General features: G+C 36.4%; 1 protein-coding gene across 4 annotated transcripts in view; it reads left to right on the top strand.

Annotated features, from left to right (window-relative positions):
* Positions 1 to 22102: 22102 nt before the first annotated feature.
* The window catches only part of Cyyr1 (cysteine and tyrosine rich 1), a 98208-nt gene continuing 92924 nt past the window's right edge, over positions 22103 to 27386 (top strand). The window contains exon 1 of one of the 4 annotated variants that reach the window (XM_087213523.1): positions 22103 to 22643. In XM_087213523.1, coding sequence (XP_087069649.1) covers positions 22571 to 22643 — 73 coding nt within the window. In that variant the 5' untranslated portion in view covers positions 22103 to 22570. The other 3 variants (XM_004842239.4, XM_087213519.1, XM_021256132.2) reach the window with 3 other exon arrangements.

Below are 27386 nucleotides of genomic sequence, written 5' to 3' on the forward strand. Positions count from 1 at the left end.
TGAACTCGGACTTCCAGCATCCAGAACTGTGAGAAAATAAGTTTCTATTGCCAAAGATAACCAGTTTTTGGTGCTTTGTGGATATTAGCCCTAGCAGACTAACACAGACAGCTATTTTCATGTCTTTGTAACCATTTCTCATACAAAAATTGTTTGCTCTGAAATGTTTCATATTTTGGAGGACATATGACTTCATGCACTTTGTTATCCTATGGCTAAGAAAGTCAAGGAAAGAAGCCACTGAAATTGACAAACTGAAAATACTTGTTTTGATGAATGTCAGTGCTTATTGTTTTCCTTCTACTCCCCAGGATAGTAATACTGGTTGCATGAACTTTTAGCTTTAGACTGTAAAAACCAAATGTACAAATGAAAATTTCATATTCCTGTGTCACAAATATTCTTATTTCAGTCTCTAGTCTGTCAATATACTACCAATTAGTATTAACAAATTTAATATTTCTATATATGTTGAATTTTCAGAGTCTGCTAATCATAATTTAAAGAAATACAAAAGATCATTGAGTGGTGGAAAAATAACTCATGTATAAATTACATGTTTTGCATATGTTTTTCATTCCTTGCTTACTATGACAAAGAGAAGATTATCTGTGCTCATTCACTATCAAAGAAATGGAAGCTCAGAGTGTTAAAGTGATAGTTATAAGAACCCACTCATAATGAGTAACAGTCAGATCCATGATGCTGATCTTAAATGCCTATACTACCATTTTCTCATTGCCCACCACTAATAGTTTACTCTGCTGTATTGCTAATCAAAAATCTAACTGAAAATTATTACCTCAAAGGTGATCAAATATTAACATCCAACTTACCACTTATAGTTCTTGGATTTAATTTTTAATTAGGTCATTATATTTCCCCTACAATTTCTCTGACAAATCCCTGATTCACCATGGATCACAAATAAAACGACAATTATTTTTCCTTTGCATGTTCTCTGGCATAGAAGAAAGAAACATGTTTCCTTGTGAGACAGGAAGAGAAATGAAAGACTATTAAAGATAATATTATGTTCACCAGTCTTGACATTCACATGCGTGCAAATGTCCCCAAATGCCTTGAATTTGAATCCATATCTACCCACGTGGAGACTTAATAATCTTCTAATTGGATCTGTGAGTTTCTCACAAGTCTTTGTCTTTTTTATATAGTTGACCACTGTTTCTGTGTAAGATTGCCACCCTGGTAGGCCCAACCATCCATGTTTTTGGCCCCGTGCTAAGCATATGTGACAATACCACAACCAAAACCAAGGTTAGGTAGGATCTTTTTATTTTTTCAATTTATGTTTTTTGCTACTACATGTTTGCAATACATAGTGATTACATTTCTTATGGAGCTTGGTACTTGTACATAATACATCTTCATTCTTTTTTAATCCAAAGGGTTATCTTTTAATGCCTTATTGTAGAGGTAGTGAAATTGCAACACAGAGAGTCACTATCTTTTTCTGCTCTCTACAGATAGTATTAGGCCCCAGGTGCAGGTTCATTTTCAGGGCATATTTGGTATTTTAGGCATGGACTGTGTGGACTTCTATCTTCTTCATAGTCCCCAATGCAGCCCATGTTCCATATCACAGACCAAGCCTAGCTTCAATATGAGACATGACAGTGCCAACTTAGAACTCTACAAATACCCAGATTACCTCAGAGAGCAGTCTCCTGTGTCCCAAGACGCCAAATGGATCTCTCTCACTGTAACATGAGTTTTGCTCTCTTTGCATAGGACCGTCATTTTTCCTACTTGATTAACTGTAGGGATACCTTTTTTCCCCTAAGAAGAGACTTTGTCCTCACAGAAACACTTTCCCTTCTGGCTCAATCAGGACAATCATATCTGAACATATGAACACCTGAAGGATTTCATTTTCTAATGTCTATGTTATTTGGTTTTAGACAAGAGAAAAAAAATCAACAGTCTCCAAAACGTTCAGACTACACTAAAACAATTCCCTTTCCTTTTCTGGCTTCTTTCCCTCATAAGTTTAAAATTGTGGTTGTATTTCTTTTATAAAGTCCTCTTCATTTATGATCCTCATTCCAGAAAACAGCTGCTCAATGAAGAGTACATGCAAGCTCCAGAAATAAATTACAGTATACAAGCAGACTACATTATAAATATATTCATAAAACAGAAACACATTTCTCCAAAAAAGCAACAAAGTCTGTAGAGATACAGCCTTGCCAAAAACTTATGCACAACAGTTAAAATTACCAAAGAGACTACATAGCTTCTCAGTTTATAACATCTGCAGTCATGTTTACATACTAAAGAAAAGAGCCATAGAAGAAAGATATGCCAAAATGCAGAATAAAAGATGCATGCAGGAAAAAAATCTTAGGAGCATAACAAGTAGGAGATAGAAGTTGGAAGAAGTTGAAACACAAGTAGATGGATTAACCTTGGGTAGGAGGAGAAGCTGAACTTGGCAATGGGAGCAGAGATCTGGAAAAAAGATTCTAAAAAATCTCTGAAAATACCTGGAGAATAGACTGGATAAAACATTAGATTTATTTAGTTTCCACAAGTAACTCCTGAATGGTTTGGCACTGGACTGTTTCCCCAAGTTTAACTTTACAAAAGGGAAATATCATTGCACCTCTGTGTACTTCCCACTGCATGATTTAAAAATAGAAAATGTATGATCATAGATAAAGGGACGAGGCAAAGCAGCATTGAAACATATACTATTTTGTTCTTAAATTGGGATATATTACAAAAATCTTATATATTTTCCTGATAAATATGGAACATAAATATTAATTTCAGCAGATGGAAGGTAAGGTTTTCTCTTTGTCAACTTGAAACCCCATACTGAAAGTAAGTTAATCATTGGGATTCTGATATGAAACACAGATTACATCAGAAGTTTTAAAGGATAGGCCAGCTTGGCCGAGTGGGGCCGAGTGTTTGCAGCCTGACTGGGACCTCCTTCCTCTGGCTTGCTCCACCAGCTTGTGACCAAGACAGGCTTATGACCAAGACAGGGTGAGGAGGACCCCCCAGCATGCCCACGAGCCCCCAGCTTGGCTGAGCAGGCACCTCCAACAACAGGCCCCAGCACACACACACACCCCTGCCTCTGGCCTTCTGGCTATGCAGCTACTTGGATACAAAGTGCAGCGGCACAGGCGGACATAAAAGCCATTGTCCTGAGTGCCAGAAGTGAACAACAGAAAGAGGGCCTCTCTCAGGCTCCATGATGAAAACAAGCCCACTGGAAAAGTGAAGAGAATCTCGGCAATAAAGGCACACCAGATCACCATGATTGGTAAGTTGGAGGGATCATCAGCTCCCACTGGATCCTGGACTTTCTTCGGGGGAAAGGTAGCTGAAACCTGCAATAGAAACTTGCAGAGTGCAACCCTGCAGGGGGACAAGGAGCTCAACTTGGGACTTACAGCCAGAAATCTGCCTGAATCTCATTGGTCTGGGACTAGCTTACTGAGACTCACTGACTTATACCTGCACACTGCTGCCCAAGTTGTCTATTGTGACAGCAGTAACATACCCTGAAGGAGGCCCTTTATTTTTTAAAGGTGATAGATTAATAACTACCACAAATTGTCATTCTCTAAGATGTGTTTGATGCTATGGTGTTGCTGATTGTCTCACTTGGCTAAGGTGTTGTGATTGATCTAATCAGTTGTCCTTCTGGTATAATAAAAATGAGATAGCCTCAGAGTCATTAGAGACTCAAAACCTAAAGACCAGCTATATCTGGAAGACACCTCTGAGAAACAATCATTCCATAAGTGTTCTAAATACATCAACAAAGATACTTACAATAAGCAACTTCAAAATATCAACCCAGGAACTAAACTAAGGACAGTACCAAAAAAAAAAAAAATGAGAAGACATTTAAGCAAGTCACAAACTTAGACTTCCACCTCCCAAAAGGCAAATTCTGGGGGAAATGAGGTGGAAAAGTCTGATAATCAACCACGTGGACACCCTGAACTGATAGCACAGGAAGTAACAAAACAGATGAATGAGGCTCTAGAAAAAATTCAAAACAGAAATAATCTCCCAGATAACTACAGAGATGGTGAGCAGAGTGAAAGAAATGATTAGAGGCTCTAGAACAGAAACTGATTAAAAAAAAAAAATAGATGAGCTCAGAATCATGCTGGAAGCCATGAATGCCCAGCACAAGAAAGAAATGGAAACCATGATCACCCAAAATAAGAAAGAAATGGAATCCATAGAACAGATTCAAACAGATATCTAGGAGATTAAAATCTCCATTGAAAGCATGCAAAGCAGATTAACAGAATCTGAAGATAGACTATCAGATATAGAGGACAAGATTGTGGTGAAGGACCAGGAAAACAGAGATTTCTTAAAAATAGTAAGGGACCATAAGAAATCAATTCAGCAACTGCTAGATGATGCAAAGAAGAATAACATAAGACTGATAGGAGTTCACAAAAAAACAGGAGAAAGTAAAATTGACATAAAAAAAACTGTTCACAGAAGTAATAATAGAAAACTTCTCAGACATAATAGAACTCCACCTAGCCATGATCAAAACAAATCTACACCTATACATATAATAGTCAAGAACCTAGAAACCCAACGGAAGGACAAAATCCTACAGGCAATTAGAGAAAAGAAGCAAATCACCTATAAAGGAAAGCCCATCAGAATCACAGCAGACTTCTCAACACAAACACTCAACTCAAGGAGATCCTGGAGTCAAGTATTTTGAGCCCTAAAAGAAAATAACTTCCAACCTAGACTGTTGAATCCTGCAAAATTATCTTTCAAGATCGATGGGGAAATTAGATACTTCCATGACAAACAACACCTGAGAAATTTCATGAACACCAAACCAGTACTCCAAGCAATTCTAAGCAATATCCTAGGAAAACGCAACGAAGGTCACATCTCCATGAGGCTCAACAGAGGGAAGCCACCAGACAAGGTAAAAAAACTAAAGGGAAAGGGGGAAAAAGAAATGAGAGGCAACAACACTAAAACATCACAGCAAGAATGAGTCAATATCTATCAATTATAACTATCAATGTTAATGGCCTCAATTCACCAATCAAAAGAAGTAGACTGACAGAATGGATTAAGAAGCAAACTCCAGCAATATGCTGTATACAAGAAACACACCTAACTCAAAAGGAAACTTGTAGACTGAAAGTAAAAGAATGGAAAATGGCTCTCCTTGCAACAGGAACCCAGAAAAAAGCAGGGGTAGCAATCTTATTTGCAGACAAAGTAGATTTCAAACCAAAACTAATTAAAAGAGACAAAGATGGTCACTACATCCTTGTGAAGGGAACAATCCAAGAGGAAGAGATGACAATCATAAATATATATGGACCAAATACAAATGCCCCCAACTATACAAAACAAATATTTATGGACATGAAAAACCAAATAAGCACTAATACAGTTGTAGTGGGGGACCTCAATACCCCATTATCAAAAATAGACAGATCATCTAGACAAAAATTAACAACAAAATTCTAGAGCTGAACCAAGCTATTGAACAAATAGGCTTAATAGATATTTACAGAGTGTTCCACCCCACAAAATCAGAATACACATTCTTTTCAGCTGCACATGGGTCATTCTCCAAAATAGACCACATGAAAACTCATAGGACATGTCACAGTCAGTGTAAAAGAATTGAATTTATCCCCTGTATATTAACAGACCATAGTGCAGTAAAATTGGAGATCAATAACATGAGAAACTGCAAAACTCCCACAAACACCTGGAAATCGAATAACGCCCTCCTGAACAAACAATGGGTCACAAAAGAAATTAAAGAAAAAATTAGACAGTTTCTACAAGTAAATGATAATACCACTACAACATACAGGAATCTATGGAACACAATGAGAGTAGTTCTATGCAGGAAATTCATAGCAGTGAATGCCCATATTAGGAAAACAGAGAGAACTCAGATAAATAACCAAATGCACAACCTCAAACTCCTGGAAAAAGAAGAGAATAACAAACCCAAAGCTCGCACAAGAGAGGAAATTATAAAGATCAGAGCAGAAATCAATGCAATGGAGACTAAGAGAATGACACAAAAATCTAATGAATGAAACAGTTGGTTTTTTGAAAGAATAAATAAAATCGATAAGCCTTTAGCCAAACTTACCATAAAAACGAAAGAAAAGACTCAAATCCATGCAATTAAGAACAAAAACGAGGAAGTCACAACAGACCCAGAAGAAATCCAGAAGGTCATCAGTACCTACTTCCAGAACCTGTACTCTAATAAAATGGAAAACGTAGAAGAAATGGACAGATTCCTAGATACATATGAATTGCCAAAGTTCAATGAAGAAGATATAGAAATTCTAAACACCCCAATTACAATGAGTGAAATTGAAAATGTAATAAAATATTTAACAACAAAGAAAAACCCAGGTCCTGATGGCTTCACTGCTGAATTCTACAAGATGTTTAAAGAACTAATGCCATTACTCTTTAAACTCATCAAGAAAATTGAAAGGGAAGCAAGGCTTCCAAATTCATTCCTGGAAGCAAGTGTTATTTTGATTCCAAAACCAGGGAAAGACCAACCCAAAAAGAGACCTACAGGCCAATCTGCCTGATGAACAGAGATGCAAAAATCTTCAACAAGATACTGGCAAACAGAATACTGAGGGTCATCAAGAAGATCATACACCCTGACCAAGTCGGATTTATCCCAGGGATGCAAGGGTGGTTCAACATTCATAAATCAATAAATGTAATACACTATATTAACAGAGTCAAGGACAAAAAACATATGATCATCTCAATAGATGCTGAAAAAGCATTCAAAAAATCCAACATGCATTCATGATAAAAAACCCTACAGAAAATTGGAATAGAAGGTCTTTATCTCAACCTGATTAAGGCTATCTATGAAAAACCAACAGCCAATATCATACTAAATGGTCAGAATCTGAAAACTTTCATGCTAAAAATCAAGAACAAGACAAGGATGCCCACTATCACCATTCCTGTTCAATGTTTTTCTGGAAACATTAGCCACAGCAATTAGAAAACAGAAAGAAATAAAAGGAATAAAGATAGGAAAGGAAGAAGTTAAACTGTCATGATTTGCTGATGATATGATTCTTTACATAGAAGACCCAAAAAACTCTGCCAAAAGACTTCTAGACTTAATTGACAGATTCCGTAAAGTACTTGAATATAAGGTCAACACTCACAAAACAATCGCCTTCTTATATACAAATAGCAGACTCATTGAGAGAGAAATTAGGGAAACAATTCCTTTTACAATAGCATCCAAAAAAATGAAACAGCTAGGAATCAATCCAACAAAGGAAGCAAAAGACCTCTACACTGAAAACTACAGCACTCTGAAAAAAGAGATCAAAGAGGATATAAGAAAATGGAAAGATTTCCCTTGTTCCTGGGTAGGAAGAATCAATATAGTGAAAATGGCCCAACTTCCAAAACTGCTATATAGATTTAATGCAATGCCAATTGAAATTCCAACAATATACTTCACAGAACTAGAGAAAACAATCCAAAAATTCATTTGGAACCAGAAGAGACCTAGAGTAGCAAAAGATTCTAGGCAACAGAGACGTGGCTGGGGGTATCACAATACCCAACTTGAAGCTATACTACAAAGCTACTGTGATAAAAATAGCATGGTACAGTCAAAGAAAAACCCCGAAGATCAGTGGAATAGATTAGAAGATGCAGAAACAACTTTAGACATACTCAGCCACCTCATCTTTGACAAAGGAGCCAATCACCCTCATAGGAGGAAAGATAGCCTATTTAATAAATTGTGTTGGAAAAACTGGATTTCAACCTGCCAGAGATTAAAACTAGACCCATACCTATCATCATGCACTAAACTAAGATCTAAGTGGATTAAAGATCTAAATACTAAAACAGAAGCACTAAACTTGCTGGAAGATAAGTTAGGTAGAACTCTTGAAGATATTGGCATAGGAAAAGACTTTATGAATAAAACCTCAGTAGCATGGGAACTAGCAGAAAGAATCAACAACTGGGATTTCATCTTATTAAAAACATTCTGCACTGCAAGAGAATCCACCAACAGAGCTAACAGACAACCTACAGTGTGGGAAAAAAAATTTTAGCAGCTGTAACTCAGACAAAGGGCTACTATCTAGAATATATAGAGAACTGAAAAAAATCAGACCCCCCCAAATTCGAAGACCCAATTAAAAAATGGGCATCTGAAATGAACAGACATTTCTCAGACAAAGAAGTAAAAGCAACAAATAAACATATGAAAAAATGTTCAACATCACTGGTCATTCAAGAGATGCAGATGAGAACAACACTGAGATTTTGCCTCAACCCAGAAAGAATGGCTGCTATCAAGAAATCAACCAATAACAAATGCTGGTGGGGGCGTGGAGAGAAAGGAACCCTTCTCCATTGTTGGTGGGAGTGCAGACTGGTGCAACCACCATGGAAGTCAGTGTGGAGATACCTCAAAGATCTAGGACTGGAGGTCCCATTTGACCCCGCTATTCCCCTGCTGGGTATCTTCCCCAAAAGAATTAAAAGAATCATACCACAGTGATATATGTGCACCCATATTTATAGCGTCACAGTTTGTAATAGCTAAAGCTTGGAAACAGCCCAAGTGCCCATCAACTGGAGACTGGATAAAGAGGATTTTTTTTTATAAAATGGAGTACTACTCAGCCCTAAAGAATGAGAAACTAGAGACATTTATAACTAAATGGATGCATATTGAGGCCATGCTCTTAAGTGAAATAAATAGGACACACATGTGTAAATACTGAATAGTTTCTCTAGTGTGAGAAACTGAGAGTGTTAAGTAGGGATTAAATGGATTAATAACAAATAATTGATACTTTGAAATAGGCAAAGGTCCAAAGGGGTAAGGGTGGTGGGAGGAGGTAGGGGAAAGAATGGAAAGGAAAAATTATGAGAAAAGAAAAAAATGGAAACAAAGTCTATGTAAATAGGGAAGGGTGGAGGGGTGAATGGTGCACAGGTAATGGGGAAAAAATAAGAACCAAGATACAGCACGTACAAGGGTACATTGGGTGCAAGCACCCAATGATAAATGTAAATGTATTGTATACCTAAAATGTACCAATAAAAGAATTTAAACAAAAAAAAGTTCTAAAGGATAAACTATTTATCCACTTAAGTGAATAAATTCAGCTCATCGTGCTAATTTGTAAGAGCTGCCATGTCTCAGAACTGGCACAGTAGGTTTCAGTGGAAATAGAATGAATCTGGGAATCCCTTGATCAAGTTCAATATTCTGGCTTCATTGTTTATTACTTATGATTCAATGAATCTATGATCTCCTTAACAATAAAAGCAGTGCTTCACAAGTTTGCTGTCCCTTCTCTCTCCTCCTCATGAAGAGGAACCTATTTGAGTCACTGAAAATGCTGTAAAGAAAAAGACAATACCAGCAGACACCAAGATCAAAATATTGAAAAGACTAGGGAGTCACTTAAGTAGTACTGGGATCAGAATCCAGTGAGATTCTGGACCAACTCCATAGAGCATCGCTACTGGAGTGTGTCATGAATGGCTTAGTTCTCGACCCTATTTCCTGAATATATTCCCTCTTTGAATATTTTTGTCCAGGATCCTAGAGCATCTATATTAGTTTCCTGGAGACGCCATAGTCTAGTGTCACAAACTAGGTAACTTAAAACAACAGAACTTTCTTGTCACGTAATTCTGCAGGATCAAAGTTCAAAGTTAAGCTGTACAAAGTGCCATAGGACCTCTAAAGTCTGTAGAGGAGAATTCTTTACTGCCTTTTCCCAGTTTTTGGTGGTTTGATGGAAATCCTCAGAGTTCCTTGAATTGCAGCTATGATGTTTCAATCTCTTCTTCTATTGTCACATCGAGTTCTCCCCTAGTGTCTCCGAGTCTCTTCTCTTTTTATGACACAAGTCATATTGCATTGATCATCCAACCTACTCTAATATGACCTCATCTTGATTTAACTATCTGCAAGGATCACTCTATCGGCAAGGATAATATTTCCAAATAAGATCACATTCTGAAGTGCTGGGGATTGGGGTTGGAACATATTTTGGGGAGAGGACAAATTTAAACACATAACACCAACTATTTACTGATGCCTCCAAAATTTATATCTCTGGTATTTATCCTTAGCAGTCTCCCAACTGCCAACTTGGCATCAGCACTTGATTACCTAGAAAGTCAATATGAGCAAAGTTTTACCAATTTACCTTCCAAATCTCACCTTCAAACTTTTTCTTAGCCTTCTTCATCTCAGTAACACTACATCTGCCTCATTGTTTAATTTAAAAAAATAAAGTCATCTTTGTTCTTCTCTTATCCTAACCTACATATTCAACCAACAGCTTTTTCAGTTGTTCTGCCATATGTAATGGGAGTTATGTCTTTCTGTAATCCATTTTTTCATTCAGCAGAGTAATTTCTTAAAAATTAATATCAAATCCTGATGTTCTTCTTGGAACCCACAAGATTTTGTGCTGTGTTTAAAATGAATTCAAAACCTCTCATCCTGATCTACCAGGACCAACAAGACTTGAGTTTATGTCATTTCAGATCACTGCACCCTTGCTTAATCGATGCTTGGGATCACTCTCTTGTTTGAATTATTCTGAGTCTAAACACAAGGTATTTATGGGGGAAGAAGGGAATTTGGGAGTGGGGAAAGAAGGAAAGGAGAAGGGCAGTATAGCAATGGCAATTTCATGACTGCAAAGGAGATCTGGAGCTACTCACTTGAATATACTCACTTTACACCAATCTTTCTCTTTCCAGCCCTGCCTCCTACTCTGCTGCCTTCCATTTTAACTTGTACTTCTAAGTTCTAGGCATTGCAATTGGAATGCCTTCTACAGGTACTTAGGTTGAAATATCTTTTCTGTCTGCCTTGTCAGGTACCTTTCCTTGACAGATTTCCTGTCTTCCAGAATTCATAATCAGTTATCAATGATATCTTCTCTGTTATCCTCTTTGGCATTATGAATTCATACATTTTTGATTCTTGATTCTTATTAAATGAGGTTTGGGAGAAAAAGTGGATGTATGCAGTTGACCAGACCAGATAATGGAAAGTGTCCTATCTTATTTAACAAAATACTTGAGACTTAGAAATTGATAAAGAAGAGAAATTTATTGTCCACAGTCAGTTCTAGAGGCAAGAAGTCTCAGTCTAAAGAATCAACAGGTACAGTGTCTGGGGGAAGGGCCCATACCTGCTTGAAAGATGACATTTTGATTGTCACTCTTTCCAGAAGAAAAACCACTGTGTCTATGTGGAGAAGAGAGAGAAGAGCAAAAGGGCATAGATAGTTCTCTCTAGCCATTTTATGAAGCATTAATTCCATTTAAATGCCTCATATTTTAATACTGTTGCCTTGAGGATTAAATTTCAACACAAATTTTGGAAGAAAAATAAACATTAATCCATAGCATATCTCCAACATTAACTTGATTTCTCCCAACTCTTATAGTAAGTTACAGAAAAACTCTTGGATTTTGCCAAATTTATATAAAATCCTATATCTTATGCTATGCCACCCAATGTGATAATTAAAGCTAATTGTCAACTTGACTGGATTAAGAGACTTTTAGAAAAATGATTTGAGCCCTGTGCTCTGCTTCCCAACTATCACAAAATGAGCAGCTTTTTTCCATCACAACCTTCAGCCATGATGTTCCTGTACTGTCCAGCTTACTATGGACTAAACCCTCTGAAACCATGAGACAAATTAAATTTCTCCTCCTTTAAATTGTAGATGTCTTGTATTTTGAATCAGCAACAAGAAAATTGACCAATACTCCTGGGTAAGAACAAGGATAGTTTAGGCAACATAAATAGCATAATACTCCAGAGCAGGGTTTCTCAACCTCTGTATTACTGTTATTAGGAAATGCAAAACTCTGTTTTAGGAAGTGGTCCTGTGTATTATAGAATATTTACCACCATCTGTGGTCACTACCTTTCCTCCCCTGCCCAAATTATAACAATCAAAATGTGTCCAGAAATTACCAAAGATGTTACCTGGGGGTTAATTGTTCCTGATTGAAAATGAATGATTTAAAGAAAAATAGGAGTATTGTTAACAGATTTAGGAAGAGGTGGTGACACTCACTAGACAGACTCTGTACTCTTCACTTCAGCTGAAAAATAGTTGAGACCCTGAATTACTACATAATTTAATGCAATCCTTTTCAACCTTGATTCCTCCTGATGCCTTCCATTTTACCTGGTAATTTTAAGATCTGAGCTTTGCAAGTAGAATACATTTCACAGATATTTAGCTTGAGGTACCTTTTCTTAGCCTATGAAATCACACCTTAGTACAAGCAAGAAATAGAAGGAGACAAGATGGATCTAAGGAATTCAGCAGTAGGATCCTTTGATCTTCAACCATTTCTTTTTATAGCACCCCGCATCTCTGCAGCTCTCAGTATGTTTTTATATCTACCAACTTTCCATTACATGTGTCATGTACAAATTTCTACTTATCACATATTCTTTTGACAAAGCTATTCTGCACCCACAGTACATCGTTCACCCTTGGGGCTTTGCACACACAATGGTATGGGTGGTATCAGGCTCCCAACATCACTGTTTTTCTGTTCATGCAGGAGCAATTGATAGTAAAGAGAAGATCAATCAGTATATATTAAGGGTGCTATGTAGAAATGTAGGAATGTAGGAAAATAGAAATGTAGTGTCTTGAAAGTGCAGGATGGCAGAGGAAGAAGCACAGAAGGCAAGAATAGACTAGGAAGTCAGAGTAGAGTCAACTAGATAGATGACATTTAATTCAAAATCCCAATGGCAATGAGAGAACATAGTTAAAGGATTCTCATATGAATTATCTAAAACGATAAGTGCAGAAGAAGAAAATATCAATGCTGTGGCTGTATGTGAATGCATGTAAATTAACTTTTTCTCTACTTCATTGTTTCTCGTTACTCATAGTTGTTCCTCTCAATTAATTTAGGACAATAAAAAATTTATTATAGCTCTGTGCTCACCCCTAAATAATACTGTACTCCTGCATGTTTAGCTTCCACAGCTAACTGGCTCTTTATGTGGATATTTCCTAATTTGAATTCCTAAGTACTATAACCTGATCGGCCACACTTACCTGTTCTTGTGGGTAATGCTCCAGACTGCTTGTTGGTCTAGGGACTAACTATCTTTGGATCAGATACCCTTCTCTAATCAAATCAACAAGAAGGCCTTGGAAAGAAACAGGTCACTTGTTACAAAACACGTGCCTACACTTTCCCTTTGCACATCACTTTGTGTAGTTCCAGTCAAGTCAGTTTCCCTTACAGTGAAGGTAAGCGAGCTTCCTGACTGATATATCTCTTGAAATCAGCAGCTGAACCACTCCTGGCTATGTACTCAAGGTCATTCTACCCTTCAGCTCTGCTGTCACTCATGTTCTATTTTTAATTTATCTTCCAGAGAAATCCCTGGAAGACATCAGAAAAATAGTCTTGGGTGTAGCAGAGGTTAAAAGCAGATAGATAAGTATAGATCTTCCTCACAACAGTGTAAGATCGATGCTTATGTTCTCCAGACAGTGAAAAGTATGTATGTTTTAGATTTCTTAGTTCGTTTTTCCTGGTGTGAATCAAAAAGCCATTCACAAAATCAAAATTTTTTGTGTATCCTTATAAGCCAAAACATGTTTAAAGGTGTCAATAAAACAGTCATGTACAGACTAGAGGCATTCCCTGCCATTGGGAACTTGCAGTGGACATTTGCCATACACCTTTTATTACCCAGTTTTCTTATGTCTTGCAAATATGTCGCTGAAGGATAGATTTCCCAAGAAAGACCTTAGAAACTCAACACCTCAACCTTCATTGCAAGAGCTCCATCAAATGAATTTGGCTCTTCCTCGATATGCATTCTGATGATACATTGTTATAACATGGAATAGAGAAGACAGGATTACAAAGATAGAATATACATTTTTAAGAGTGGGCAGCATTGCAAAACATCATCTGGTTCAGATAGGGAGCACTAGTAAGGATTTCTGTAATGGTACTTGGTGCCGAAGATGTGATGTCCTCATTTGAACAGCCTCATGGTATAATCTGGTATAATTTCTATATCTGTGCAAGTCTGATATTGTCATTAGTAGGTATCAGTATCTTCCAGGCATTTGAAATGTCCATTACTGAAATGGATAAAAATTCCTATTCTATTTCATTTTAATTTAAATTTTAACTCAAACTTTAACATCTTTAATTTACCAGAAAATTTAAGTATGTTTCAAGATTTTTTTATTTAAATCTACTGTTTCAATGCTCCATGAAATCTAAATGTACTTTGGCTATCTCTGATGAAAATTTAGCACTCAAATTAATGTAAGCTATAAAGGTGTAATGTATATAGGATTTTTTAACATGCAAATATATCATTAATTATTTTATTGCTCATATGCTGAAATAATCTGTTGTATTGATCAAAGTAAATAAGAACATTTTAAAATTAATTTCCCTTCTCCTATTTTACTTTTTTAACATGGCTATAGAGAATTTTGAATTAGATATATGGCTTACATATTTTTTACTGGATAGCAATTGTCTGGAGAAGTAATTCTTAAATTTTAATACTCTAGAGATTTAATATTCAGGTGAAAGAATTTTAAAATAATATGATGTTTTTATTAAGAATAAGGGAGAGTTTGCCCAGAAGTGATCTCTAGGAAAGTGATCATTTAGGTGTGACTTTAAGATTTGCAGAGGGGATTGCTACAGAGAGATGGAATAACGTGAGGTGAGGAAATGATCTCCACTTCTGAGAATCTCTGAGGAGGACTTTGTGGTCAGATCTAGTGGGAAAAGAAGTTAGACAGGCACTGGAAACCAAATCATCTGTGACTCTAGATCTTGACAAAGAGTTTGAATCATACTCAAAGTTCAAAGGGAATACTTAAAAGAGTTTTATTCAGTGGAGAACTGGAGTATATTTTCATTTTTAAAAGATTACACAGCTAATATCTGGCAAACTGTTTAGCTATGAGCAAGAGTGGAAATTGATAGACAACAGAAAGTCTATTTGAACAACAAAGTCAGGGCTTAATAAAATAAGCTAAAACAGCCTTCTGGAATATTGAACAACTATTGAACAATTATGAAGATAATATAAATATGAGAAATACTAAGGATATACTGTTAACTGAAAAATAAGATGAAATTATACAGATATTTATGCTTCAATTATGTGGTTATTTAAACATGCAAAAGTGCAAATGAGAACATAACCAACTTCTTCAAAGAAGAAAAAAGTAGTGGGAGCATGGATACTTTTCATTTTTCAAAATTTAAATTAAATTTTGGTAAAATTTTACAGTGACATATACTGAGAGCCTTTCTCTAATGAAATGAAAGATTTATCCTACCATTTCTCTTCACAGAGTTAAATATTTTTATCAACTAAGAAGATAAAATTGTCACAATATTAACAATATTTATGTTTGTGTCTATCACTGAAGTGTTTATCTTCCCGAGAAATCCCTGGAAGAAAAAAATAGTCGTGGCCATAGCAGAGGTTAAAAGCAGATAGACAAGTATAGATAATTTCCATTTCTTTTTAATATAAGAAAGTATTTTATTATTTATTAGTTCCTTGTATCATTCTCTGTGCTAGAAACAAATAAAATGTTATCCACTTGAAAAACTTCCAATTACATTAAAAGTAATGCAGCAGACCTCCAAGTGGAAAATAGTAGTGGCCATCTGATTTCAAATCTCTCTGTATAACATCTCATTAACAGAACAAACATGTATCTTCTAATTAGTTATTATTTGTGGACTTAAATGCTATTGATTGTTACATGCTAATATTATAACCTAGTAAATTATGCACTTAGTAACACAGAGATATAAATTTATAAAATGAAACATCATTTTATTTATCATTATTCTATACAAGCATCATTATTGAGGGTACTTTCTTATATAACCTGGAAAAAGAAAAAGACTTTCTAATTATGACTTCAAAATCCAGATACTGAAAAAATTAATAAATTTCATTTTGTAAAATTTTAACTTATTTGTATGATATAAGCACTATAAGCAAAGATAAATTGAACCAAAGTAATTATAACATATATCACTTTAAAAAAGCTAATATCCGTAATACAAACGGAATTTTATTTCATTTTGTTTTGCTTTTGCAGTATTGAAAAGTGAACTCAGGACATGCTAAGCAAGCACACTACCACTGAGCTAGCTGCCAGGCCTAGAATTTTTTAAGGAAACATACCAAAATCCTATGGGAAAATAGACAATGCTATGAATAAGTAACTCACAAAGAGATTAAAAATAATAACCTTTTGAAAAGAAGTTAAATTTCACTCACAACAAGAGAAACAAAAGAAACACTATCTCTTCCATCAAACTGGCAAAAAATGAAAAACCAAAGGCTTGGCAATATTATATTGGCAAAGCTATAGGGACACATCACTGGTGGGGATGCAAAATGCCAGTCTTTCTAAAGAGGAATTCGGTAATATTCAACAAAATATACACCATTCAACCCAGCAATCCTACTTTTGCACAGTATATACATGAAAATATATACATTTTCGAAATTATCTGTTCTGACATTATTTGTAAGTGCAAATATTACCAAGTGTCTCAGGATCCAAACATGTGACAAATCAATGGCACACATTCAATGTAATATTATGGAGCAATAAAAAATGAATAAAGACGATAATTGAACTGACTTGGGAATTTTTCCCAAAATACATTGCTCTGTTAAAAAATGCAAAAGAGTGTGGACGACAAGCTGACTTTTGTGTAAGAAAGAAAGGGAAATAATGAAGTTTGTACTGCTATAATTTCAATCTACAGACACAAAGTTCTCCGCTGTTCCAAATTCCACAGTCCTTTAATGTATGTAAGATAGTTGCAGAACTGTTTCACCTCTATCACTTCCAAAGGAAAAACCACTCAAAATCATCTTATCTTTATTAAAAAATAAATATATGAGAGATAAACTAGAAAATAATGAAGCTGGTTATGTTTAAGGGGTGGGAGACTGGAATGGCATCTGGGGAAAATTGACACGTCTCTCAATATACCTTTCTGTAGGTTTTTGACTTTTGGAAGCTTTCTGTGATTCTACATCTTCAAAAATGATCAAGGATGAAAGAGAAAACAAAACAACAGCGACAACCTTAAAGAAGTAAAGCTGAAAGAAAACTGAACCGATGAACCGAACTGCATTTCAATTGAGTGAAACCTGGGGCAGAGAAAAACACTAATACAGGGAAAGTGGAACTTAGTAATTGACTGTGTGCCCTTAATCATGGTTGTGGCAAAGTGGGGAACAAACTGAAAGCACACTCTAGACTCCTTTCAGTGTTTTTTGTTTTTTGTACTGCAACTTTGATAGTGAGATAAACAAGGTAATTCTGAAAGTATTTTAGATGCATTGTAAGCATAAATAGATGTTATAAGAAGTACAGATATGGAATGAGACAAGAAGGAAAAGAGCCTTTTGGTTTGATAACAAATTTTGCAGTTTTCTATAAATACCCCTAAAAGAAACAAGCTATTCAATTAAAATAAGCTACACCATGTACAGATTAGCAGTAGCAGTATATTTTCCCAAGAACATGGAGTTCTTGAACTGAAATCCTTTCAGAATGCGTAAAACCAGCCTGTAGGGGTGGTACTGCACATGCCTGTAATCCTAGTTACTCAGGAGGCTGAGACAGGAGGATTGTGAGTTCGAGGCCAGCCTTAGCAATACAATGAGATTCTGCCTTCCATGTCTCAAGTTAAAGAAAACGAATGTACAATACTACACAAGATGGATTAAAGAAACAAAATAATTGCTCTATAGATAGGCTTTTAAAACTAAATTAATATTTCAAAGCACAACTGTTTGAACATAAACTCTGTTTTCTAATAAGAAAACTAAAATAGCCATATTGAAGCAGAAAAAACCCACAAACCCTAAAACCACTTCTACTTGTGAGGTGTTCATCAGCAATCTTTATGAAACATAAACACAGTTAGAAGCTGACTCTGAGAGTCATTAATCATCCAACCATGTTGAAAAGCAAAAGTGAGAAGCAGTGATAGCCAGTGCTACTAAAATAGACATTGAGACCCAGAAACAAAACTCTGGAGTCAAATCTGATTCCTCCTTGTATCTGCAAACCCATGTGGACTGCAGCACTATTCACAATTGCCAAGATACAGAATCAAGCTAACCGCCCAGCAACGAATAACTGTGTCAAGAAAACATGATATGAAACACACAGTGAAATGTTATTAATGCAGCTTATATCTAGCCATGCAAAATGATGACATCCTGCTATTTGCAGCAACAAGGATGAGCCCAGAAGACGTTATTTTAAATGAAGCAAGTTGGGCACATGAGGACAAATACCACATGAGTGCCCTTATACGTGGAATCTAAAAAAATTGGTCTCATAGAAGTAAAAAATAGTTTACTACTGTTAGAGAGGGCAGGGCAGGTGATGCTTACATGTTACATGCATGTGTCAAAACCTCGGTGTGCCACATAAATGTATATAATCATTATTGTGTGGATTTAAAATTTTTTAAAAAACTTGCCTCTTACTCTTAGAAGTAGCCAAATGTAAGGGGAAGATTCCCTAAACCAGAATTTTCTAAACCAGTGGTTCTCATGGTATTCAGGCAGTAGCATGGGAATGCGGTAGGAAAGCAAATTCCCAGGCCATCCCTGCCTTAGTGAATTAGGGGCAGCCTCTGGTGATTTCTAGCTCAATCCAGCCCACGGGTGACTGTAATGCACACTAAACTTACAGTTCCACACTTCTAAGATGTAGCATCACCATCATAATAATAGTAACATAACATGTCATATGATTGTTAGGATGATTGAACAAGATATTACACAAATGAAGATGACTTTCAAATCTGTAATTTTAAAATTATTGCTAATAGCAGACTAGTATTGTGCCACATAAAACTGTATGAAAAAAACCTTGAATCTAACATACTTTGTGCTTCTATCAAACTAATCTTTCAAGAAACATTAAAGATCATTTGCTCAAATATTCCCACTCTTGGTCCTAGGCCTTGCACTAAGAAGGCCTCAGTAAACCTTCACTGCTGCTAACTGAAATAATGGCTGCTGTGAAGCAGCTTGTCATTGGCAAGCATTTGACCTCCATTTTGGAATAACCAGGCTAAGACTCTTAAATCTCACCAAAACCAAACAAGTCTTGACAGTTTAGATTCAATGGTGAAGGGTGGAATTGCTACATTCTCATAGCATCCTTTTCCGCTGTGTAAACTTGGGCAAAATTGCTTCCCACTCTGTGTCTCAGTGACTTTATTCACACCACAGAAATGGTGACAACAGTATCCATCTTACTGGGAAGTGAAGAGTGTTAACTTATTATTACTTAGTCGTAAGTTTAAAGAACTTAGGAATGACCGAGGTGGACAGTGAACCTTCAGTATTCAGTCTACAACCCTCTCCTTTTTTCTTCTCCCTGTTTGTTCTTGAGTTCCTCTGAATCCATGTTTCTGTTTGTGTGAGCACTTTCTTTTCTGGGCATCTATGATGTCTTATAAAAATAAGAACAGACACAAAGGGAGTCCCTGCACATACATAAAATATTTTATTGGTATTTATCAACATGTCGCTAATTGTAAAAAGTTACATGGACCTGTTTGATTGTAGAGAGAAATAAATTATTGAAGAGAATATTGTGAGTCAGGAGAATTCAAAGGGGGTTATCATCAAATTTAGGCAGTCTAGCATATCACTGAAAACTCCAATATGTGAAAACTCCACATGAGATCTTGCCTGCTTCTCATCTATTTGGAAATTTGGTCTTCATTTTCCTATCTGTGAAACTAGAAAATTGACCTAGACAATCCATGAAACCCTGTCTTTTTTTTTTCCAGTATCACGGATTGAACTCAGGACCTTTCGCTTGCAAGGCAGGCAAGGTGCCACTTAGCTAAATCCCCAGCAGTCCTGGCTTTATTCTAATTTTTTGGTGCTAAATAAAACAATTGGTCAAAGCTCTCCTCTGTCATATTTATTTGATCTATGGCATTTTGATCATCTTTAAGCATTTACAACATAGGTGCACATATCATCCAGAGGCACATGTACAATACAAATACAGCATCAAATTACATACAATACACTAATAAATGGTCATTGCTGAACATAGATCTTAAAATCTCAAAACTGTGGCTGTAATTAAAATATCTCCAGAGATGAAATCATTCCACCTTCAAATATATTTAAAAGCTTTCATATAAGAAAGATCTACTTGAGTACTCAGACTAAAAGATCTTATGTTTAAGTCAATTTATTATTATGAAACAATATGTTTATTATAAGTATTTGAAAAACAAAAATAATAAAGAAGGTTATATGTAGTCACTAAGTTAGGATCTGAAAGTAGTGCAGTTTTGCTCCTTAAAGAGGTCATGAGCATTCCTCATTTAAATAGTCTCCACACACTTGAGTTTAATGATGGAATAATGTCGCAGATGATAGACATGCCATCTTTTTAAAAGTGACACTTATTTTTTATTTTAAAAATTGTATGGGCGCCGCCTGTCCCACAAGTGCAAGGACCGGAGTTCGATCCCCGACACCAAAAAAAAAAAAAAAATTGTATGAGCCTAATTTAGGAAAATTATGAAATAACAATCAGAATTCCACCATCCAAAAAAACTATTTTCAAATTTTTAATGCCATTTTATCTCCTGTTTATGTATTATCCTTGACTTTTTAATAATCAAGATTCTTGAGGTAAATATAAATTAGAATGCATACATTTTTAATGTAATATTAAGAATAAAGTCCCATGACTCTGTCAATTGTATCTACCTCTTCATATATACACAGTACATAATTTTAATGAAATGTTTGATAATATAATTTTTCTTTTTCATACTAGCTGTTTCTCTTTTTCCTACTGATTATTAAGCTCTTTAAATAATAGATGATTAGGCCTGTTTATCCTATCCATTGCAAGTATTTTTACCAATAAATGTTTAACATATTACATACAGAAAGTTTTAATCTAATTTAATTCAGTTGGTCAATCTTTTCTTTTATAGTTTCTGAGGTATTTTTAATGCTTAGAAAATCCTTTCTTGTTCCATAATTATTTTAATACTATCTCTAATTCTTTTAGCAAATACTTTCATAATTGCATCTTTAAGCTCATATATTTAATTCATATGAAATTGATTTGGATGAAAGAAGTTTCCACAGATACCTACCCAAATTCATCATTTCCCTGTTATTAAAATTATTTTTTACCATGAATTACATTGCTGTGCAAAGCTATGTCTATTTTGGAGTTCTTTATTCTTTCCCAGTGAGCTTATTTATTTCAGTATTGATCCAAACTGTTTTAATGATTGTAATGTTATGTGTACTTACTATCTGTTGAAGTTAAAACCATCATTGCTCTTATTTAAAAATAGATATTCTTATGTTTTCTTTTCACAAAACTTTAGATTCTAATTATTCTAAAAAAACTTTCATGTTGGTATTTTTACTCACATCACATTCATTCTCAAATTTATACACTAATTTAGAGAACCCCATTATCTGTGAGATGCTGAATTTTATTCCTTTCTTTGTTTCCCATTCTGTATAGCCCTGTGTTTTTTCTAATTGATTTATCTTTGTTGGAAAAACAGCTATTGATATTTTAGACAAGAGCTTTAGATTTGATGTCTGATTTTCCAAATATACAGCATCATTTTTGCTAATGATAATTTGCTCACGATTTTATAAATCTTTTTACTTTCTCTTATCTAATTGCATAGGCTAGTAACTAAATAACTGTGATGACAGTGCATTGTTTTGTCGTTTTCCCTGGCTTTATTGCAAATGCTTTAACAGCTAACCAACATTTTATCAGTTGCCATCAGAGGAATCATTCAGTTTGAGTGCTTTCCAACTCTCCTGGGTTTTCTTCACTGTCTTTCTTTGTCCAATTACCTCCAACTGAGTCTCTCCTATTTGTTTAAAGATAAAAAGCAAAAGTTTCATCCATTACTTAGGGAGAGACTATACCAGGAGTGGGGTGTGGAGGAGGCAGGAGTTGGAAAAGGAGCTGGCTGAGCGCCCCGGGAGCATCCGGAGCGGAGGGTTAGACAAAGTTCCTGAAGAAGGAAGCGCTGCAGGGTGGGGAGGAGTCCGGCCACCCCCGCCCCCTGCCCCACTTCGGTGCCACCAGCGGGGATAAAACGTGAGCTTGGGTGGCCAGGACGCCGGAGCAGCCGCCTCCTGAGAGCCGGGGCGCCTATCGCCGAGCGAGACAAAGAGACCTGGTCCGAGCCACGGCGCCTCTCCCCGCCGCCCGGCTGCCGCCCGGCTGCCACCCGGTTCTCCGGGCCTTGGCCGGGTTTCCGCGCCAGCCTGCTCCCGGGAGCGCCCCTCTCTGCTTCTGACCGCCTCCGCCTCCGCATCCCGTCCCGGACCCGGGATCTCCCGGCCCCGGTCCAGTCGTCTGTCCCAGAGCGCGACCTCGAGCCGCTGACTCGGATGGACGCGCCCAGGCTGCCCCGGGGTCCAGGGGTCCTGCTTCCCAAGTTGGTCCTGCTGTTCGTCTACGGAGGTCAGTGACACGGGGCTGAGGGAGAGTAAGGGGCCCGGGAATGTGTGTGGGTCCGGGTCTGGGCCACCTCGGGCCGGGCAGGACCATCTGAGACCTTTGTGGGAGGGCAGAGATTGTGTGGTCCCCGCCAGGCGACTGCAGAAACCTGCGCTTGCTTGTTTTCTTCTTTCTTTTAACTTTTCCTGCTTGCTGCCCCTGCCCCTTCTCCTTGTAAGCAACCTGCAAATGGTAACCTCACGTTTAGTGTACTGCAGTGTCTGGATGGTGTAAAATGTATCCACGACTCAGGAACCTGCGCGCGAGGGCGGAGACTGAGGGAAGGGAAAGCGCTTTTAAAAAGCACCTGAAGTTTGGAGGTCTCGCTGGGGTTTTAAAGTAAGCTCCTCCGGTGACTTTGCCATTGCATTATAGGTTACCCACGGCCCCCTCCACCGCCCACTTTCTGAATATATCGGTTTTCCCCTTTTAGAAATGAAAGCTTAGGCATTGCTTTTGTTCTTTATAAGATTCACAAGTGTTGTAGGCTGGGGGATTGGGTGTGCTGAGTTAAAATACAAGGTTTTTGAGAGGCATGAATTCACTCGGAGTCTAATCTGTTTTCTTTCATATAGCTAAGCACTTTTTGTGGAGGGCATCTCCTTTCCCGCCTTCTAATTATTCTTAGTGAGAATTGCTAATAAATAATGAAGCAAAATGAGTTTTGTTTTGTGATTGATAGGAAGCCCTAGATGGCCTTTCATTGGGTATTCAGGTATAAAGTTAATTACACACATGGTTTTTGCATCTGTTCATATTCACAGAACAAAGTTAAAAGCTAATTTTTTAATAAAAAATATTTCCATATCTCTTGATTTCTGGTGGCAAAAATCAGTCTTACCCATCTCCCTGCAATGCTTTATATATGAATAGCACTGCAATTTACATTTTGAGAGATACTGCAAACTCAAATGAAGACCTTCTCCCACATTGTCACCTGAGCATCTAATTTCTCATCTAACCTCACCAGATAGAACTTCCATAGAAATTCTCAGTCTGTTTATTAAAGTGCAAATTAGCAAGTGTTTAAAGCTGTCATTTAAAAGATATCTATAGGGAAAATGCTGATTCTAATATAGAAATGCATAAAAGTAGAAAATTTGCTCCAATATAATGGGAAAAATTCACATTTTAATCTGTTTACAACATTCCTTTTACTTAAATCATATAGTTTTCCAAATTTGAGGGACTAAGGATAAATTGCACTAACAGTAGTTTTATGTAAAAATCTCTTCATTAGTTCATTTGAAGCATGGCTCATCCTTTCCACCTCCTCTGCTTATGGGAAGGATGGAAGGAGGCAAAAAGCAAATGAGACTTTATTTAATTACCCTCACTTGGCCTGGCCTTGCTCAACCACTACATTGAACTACACATTTTTCTTGTTCTTGTGTCTGCTTTATTCCGTTGGAAGACTGAAAACTTTACCTACTGCACCTGCCCCCCCCCTTCCCTCCAGTTCTCTCAGTACCAGTTGCACGTTCAGGAAGCCAGCCCAGCTGGTCAACAGCAAGGTTGGTTCCTCTGGATTCGTGCCGTTCTCTCCTTACCTAGCAGACTACAGAGTAATTACACACACTCTAAAGTAACCGCAAACCAATACTAGGTTGACTCACTGTCTTTCAGAAGAAATGTTTAGCTAGGGAACTCTTGAGTGTTTACTCCTGGATTTCTGATTCCAGAGGCTTTTAAGCTTGCCATATTTACTCAAGAAGAGAACAGAAGTCACGCTCTGAGTTTCTCTCTGGGAGAGAAGGGCTGCCCATGAATCACTGTCGTGTGTCCTAGGAGAGACACCATCATGTGTGTTGGTATTCAAAGGGTGGGGGTCTTATTTGTGGCTTATAAGTGTAAGCTCCTTAAGGACACAGTCTGCACAGCCTCTGAGACTAGAAAACTCACCCCTTGAAAGACCTCAAACAAATATTTGCTCAGGAGTATTGAATTGAGAAATTGGAGGAACAAGATCTTTACTTAAATAAGAAAGGCCTGGACAGAGATAGAGTAGGGTATGTTAGGATATAGTATGAACAACACCAAACACCATGGGTATGTATATGCCACGATGGATGATTCAGTTCAGTTGGAAGTATGAGTTATGGTTAGAAATAAAAATAGTTGAAATATTCTGGTAAATGAATTGTCCGTTTCATGGGACAAAAGCCTAAGAGATGCACTGTCCTTAATCTGAATTATTTTCCACAAACATTATATTCAAGTTCTATTGGGCTAGGTAAATAAGAACAAGGCTTCTATCCATGATATACCATGTTTTATGGTGGCATCACTTTTAGAAAAAGACATAATGAAGTGTTTATATTGTTGTCCAATTCCTACTGCAAGCTACAAAGACAGGATCTGGTTGGTCAAGGTTTTACCTTTTGGGCCTCAGCCAGTGCCTTCCATCCCTTCCCTTTCCTACCTCTCTTATCCTTACCCATAGCTTGCAGGAGCCTCTGAGCAAGTGCTTCAAGCCAGATACTGCTTTTCCTGTACCACAATTCCCGAAGGTGGGCTAAGGGGGTGAGTTGGGGAACCTTCTTCCATTTCCTGCCTTTCATTAAAAAGCTACTGAAGAAAGTTTGAACTAGTTTTCAGTGATACGAACTTGTTTATTAGAAGTAATACAACCTATTTTCCAAGGACAGTTGGAATGTTCCGTTCTTTTATAAGTGTGTGAAAACTCAAGCCAGAGAAAGCAAGTAACATAGCAAAATAAATTTTGAAATATGAGTCAAAGTTTAGACTGGAAAAGTTGTAATTGTGAATGTATTTGCTGTACAATTAAATTTAGCAGCTTAGTGCTGGGAAGCAGACAAGAGTTGTGGAAAATGCCATAAAAATAAGAAACAATGTGCAACATGATCTAGAGGTTTGCTACAGGTAAATCCACCTTCTTGGCTACAAGATTTTGGGCTTGCTTTCCTGTAATGTTGGTTCAAAATATTTTGATAACACCATGTCCTTATGACAGTCATAACTAGAAAGTAGTGGTAGTAATTGAATCTTTGACATTCATGGAAAATTTAACAATTCACTGTCCTGAGCCTCACTAAAAAGGCGCCCATGAATTTATTTAAACATTAGTTGTCTTACTGTGAACAATGAAGACAATAGCTGTCTCCAGATCTGAGTGCCTTTTAAAGAACAAGAAGTAACACATCCTTGCTAAACCTTGGGGATAACTGACCAGTCGAAATATTTGAATAAATGAAATAGCATTAAAATGACAGCAGCAGAATAGTCACTGAAGAAAGCACAAATTAGCCTCTAACAGTATGACAAGTGCTTTGCAGGAAGCACTTATTGTTGGTACCTTAACCTCTCCCTTGGATCTAAATGATTCCAATATGGTTTTGTTTCAAAATTTGTAAGTGGTTCAGGTAGTTGCTAAAGCTTACAGAGATTTTTTTTCCCTCTCATTTCTTCTTACCACAATCAAGAAGAAAACATGAAGGTTCGTGTTTATTTATCTACAATGTAAACATAAAATGAAAGGAAATAAAATTTGAAGTTGAACTTTCTCACTTGTTCCAAAAAAGCTACTATAAAAGCAGATGAAATTTGCTACCTTTTGATCACATCATTTTGTAAAGAATCATCTCAGGTGAATTAAAAGTAATAAAATGTTTCCTTTCTTGATAAATCAATACATGGTCATTATACTTTTAATACTATACCTTTGATAGGAAACCAAAATCTTTATATAATTTATATAATGGTCAATAGTACCTACAAGGAATAAGTTGGAAATGACTTATTTTGTGATTCTTGAAGATACAACTTAAATTATCAGCGTGTATTTTGTTTTCCTAAACATATATAGTATTCAAAACTCACATATAGATCATGATTTATAGTCCTGATTATAACTCAATAATAACTCAAAACAAGGGAGGAAGGCAAATGACAAAAAATAAAAATCAAGATATATCATGTACAGGTACAAATTCCCTATGATGAATGTAGTCATTATGTATACCTAAAATGTACTCATAAACTTAACTAATTAAAAAGTAACAAAAAATAAACCATGTATGAGGAAATCAAAATTTTAAAAGGTTAGGGTGATTTTTATCTAACATTTCTGGTATAATTTTCCTTCTTGAAAAACATGTAGAAAAATAGTAATTTGTCTTTCTTGCCTCTAATACTTCTTTTTGGTCAGACAATACCCTTTTCCTCTTTCACACTGTGCTGTATTATAGCTTATCAATTCTTCAGTATGATTTTTAATGATCTGTTAATTGCTCACAAACTTCTTATTGTAACTAACACACCATTTTCCAAGCCTAATGACTTGACAGAAAGTAGACTGATTTCTGTTACCATATGGAAGCAAACTGTAATTATGGGGGTAAAATGGCATGGAAAGAAAAGCATAAAATACACTGTTATGAAAACTTAGCATTAAATTAGCACTGTTCGGTATTACCCATATCAATAACACTTTTCATTAATTGAGGTTGATTGAGAATATAACACTCTAAAATCAGAAAACTTGATCAGTTAAAAACTATTCAAAGAAATCTATTGACAAATTGAATGAATGATTATTGACTCATTCATTCATTTCTCCTTTCATTACCTCATTTGACCAATGCTGAGTGCTGAGTACAGCACTTGGTTCAGGAGCTTCAGGAAGAATGGTCTTTGCTCTTCACAGCTTCATCTACCTGGGAAGAAAGGTGAGTGTAAAACCTGGCA

The sequence above is a fragment of the Heterocephalus glaber genome, unplaced genomic scaffold, assembly GCF_053883595.1.
Source record: "Heterocephalus glaber isolate CG9 unplaced genomic scaffold, H.glaber_assembly_v1.0 deba00000122, whole genome shotgun sequence".
Lineage (NCBI taxonomy): Eukaryota > Metazoa > Chordata > Mammalia > Rodentia > Bathyergidae > Heterocephalus > Heterocephalus glaber.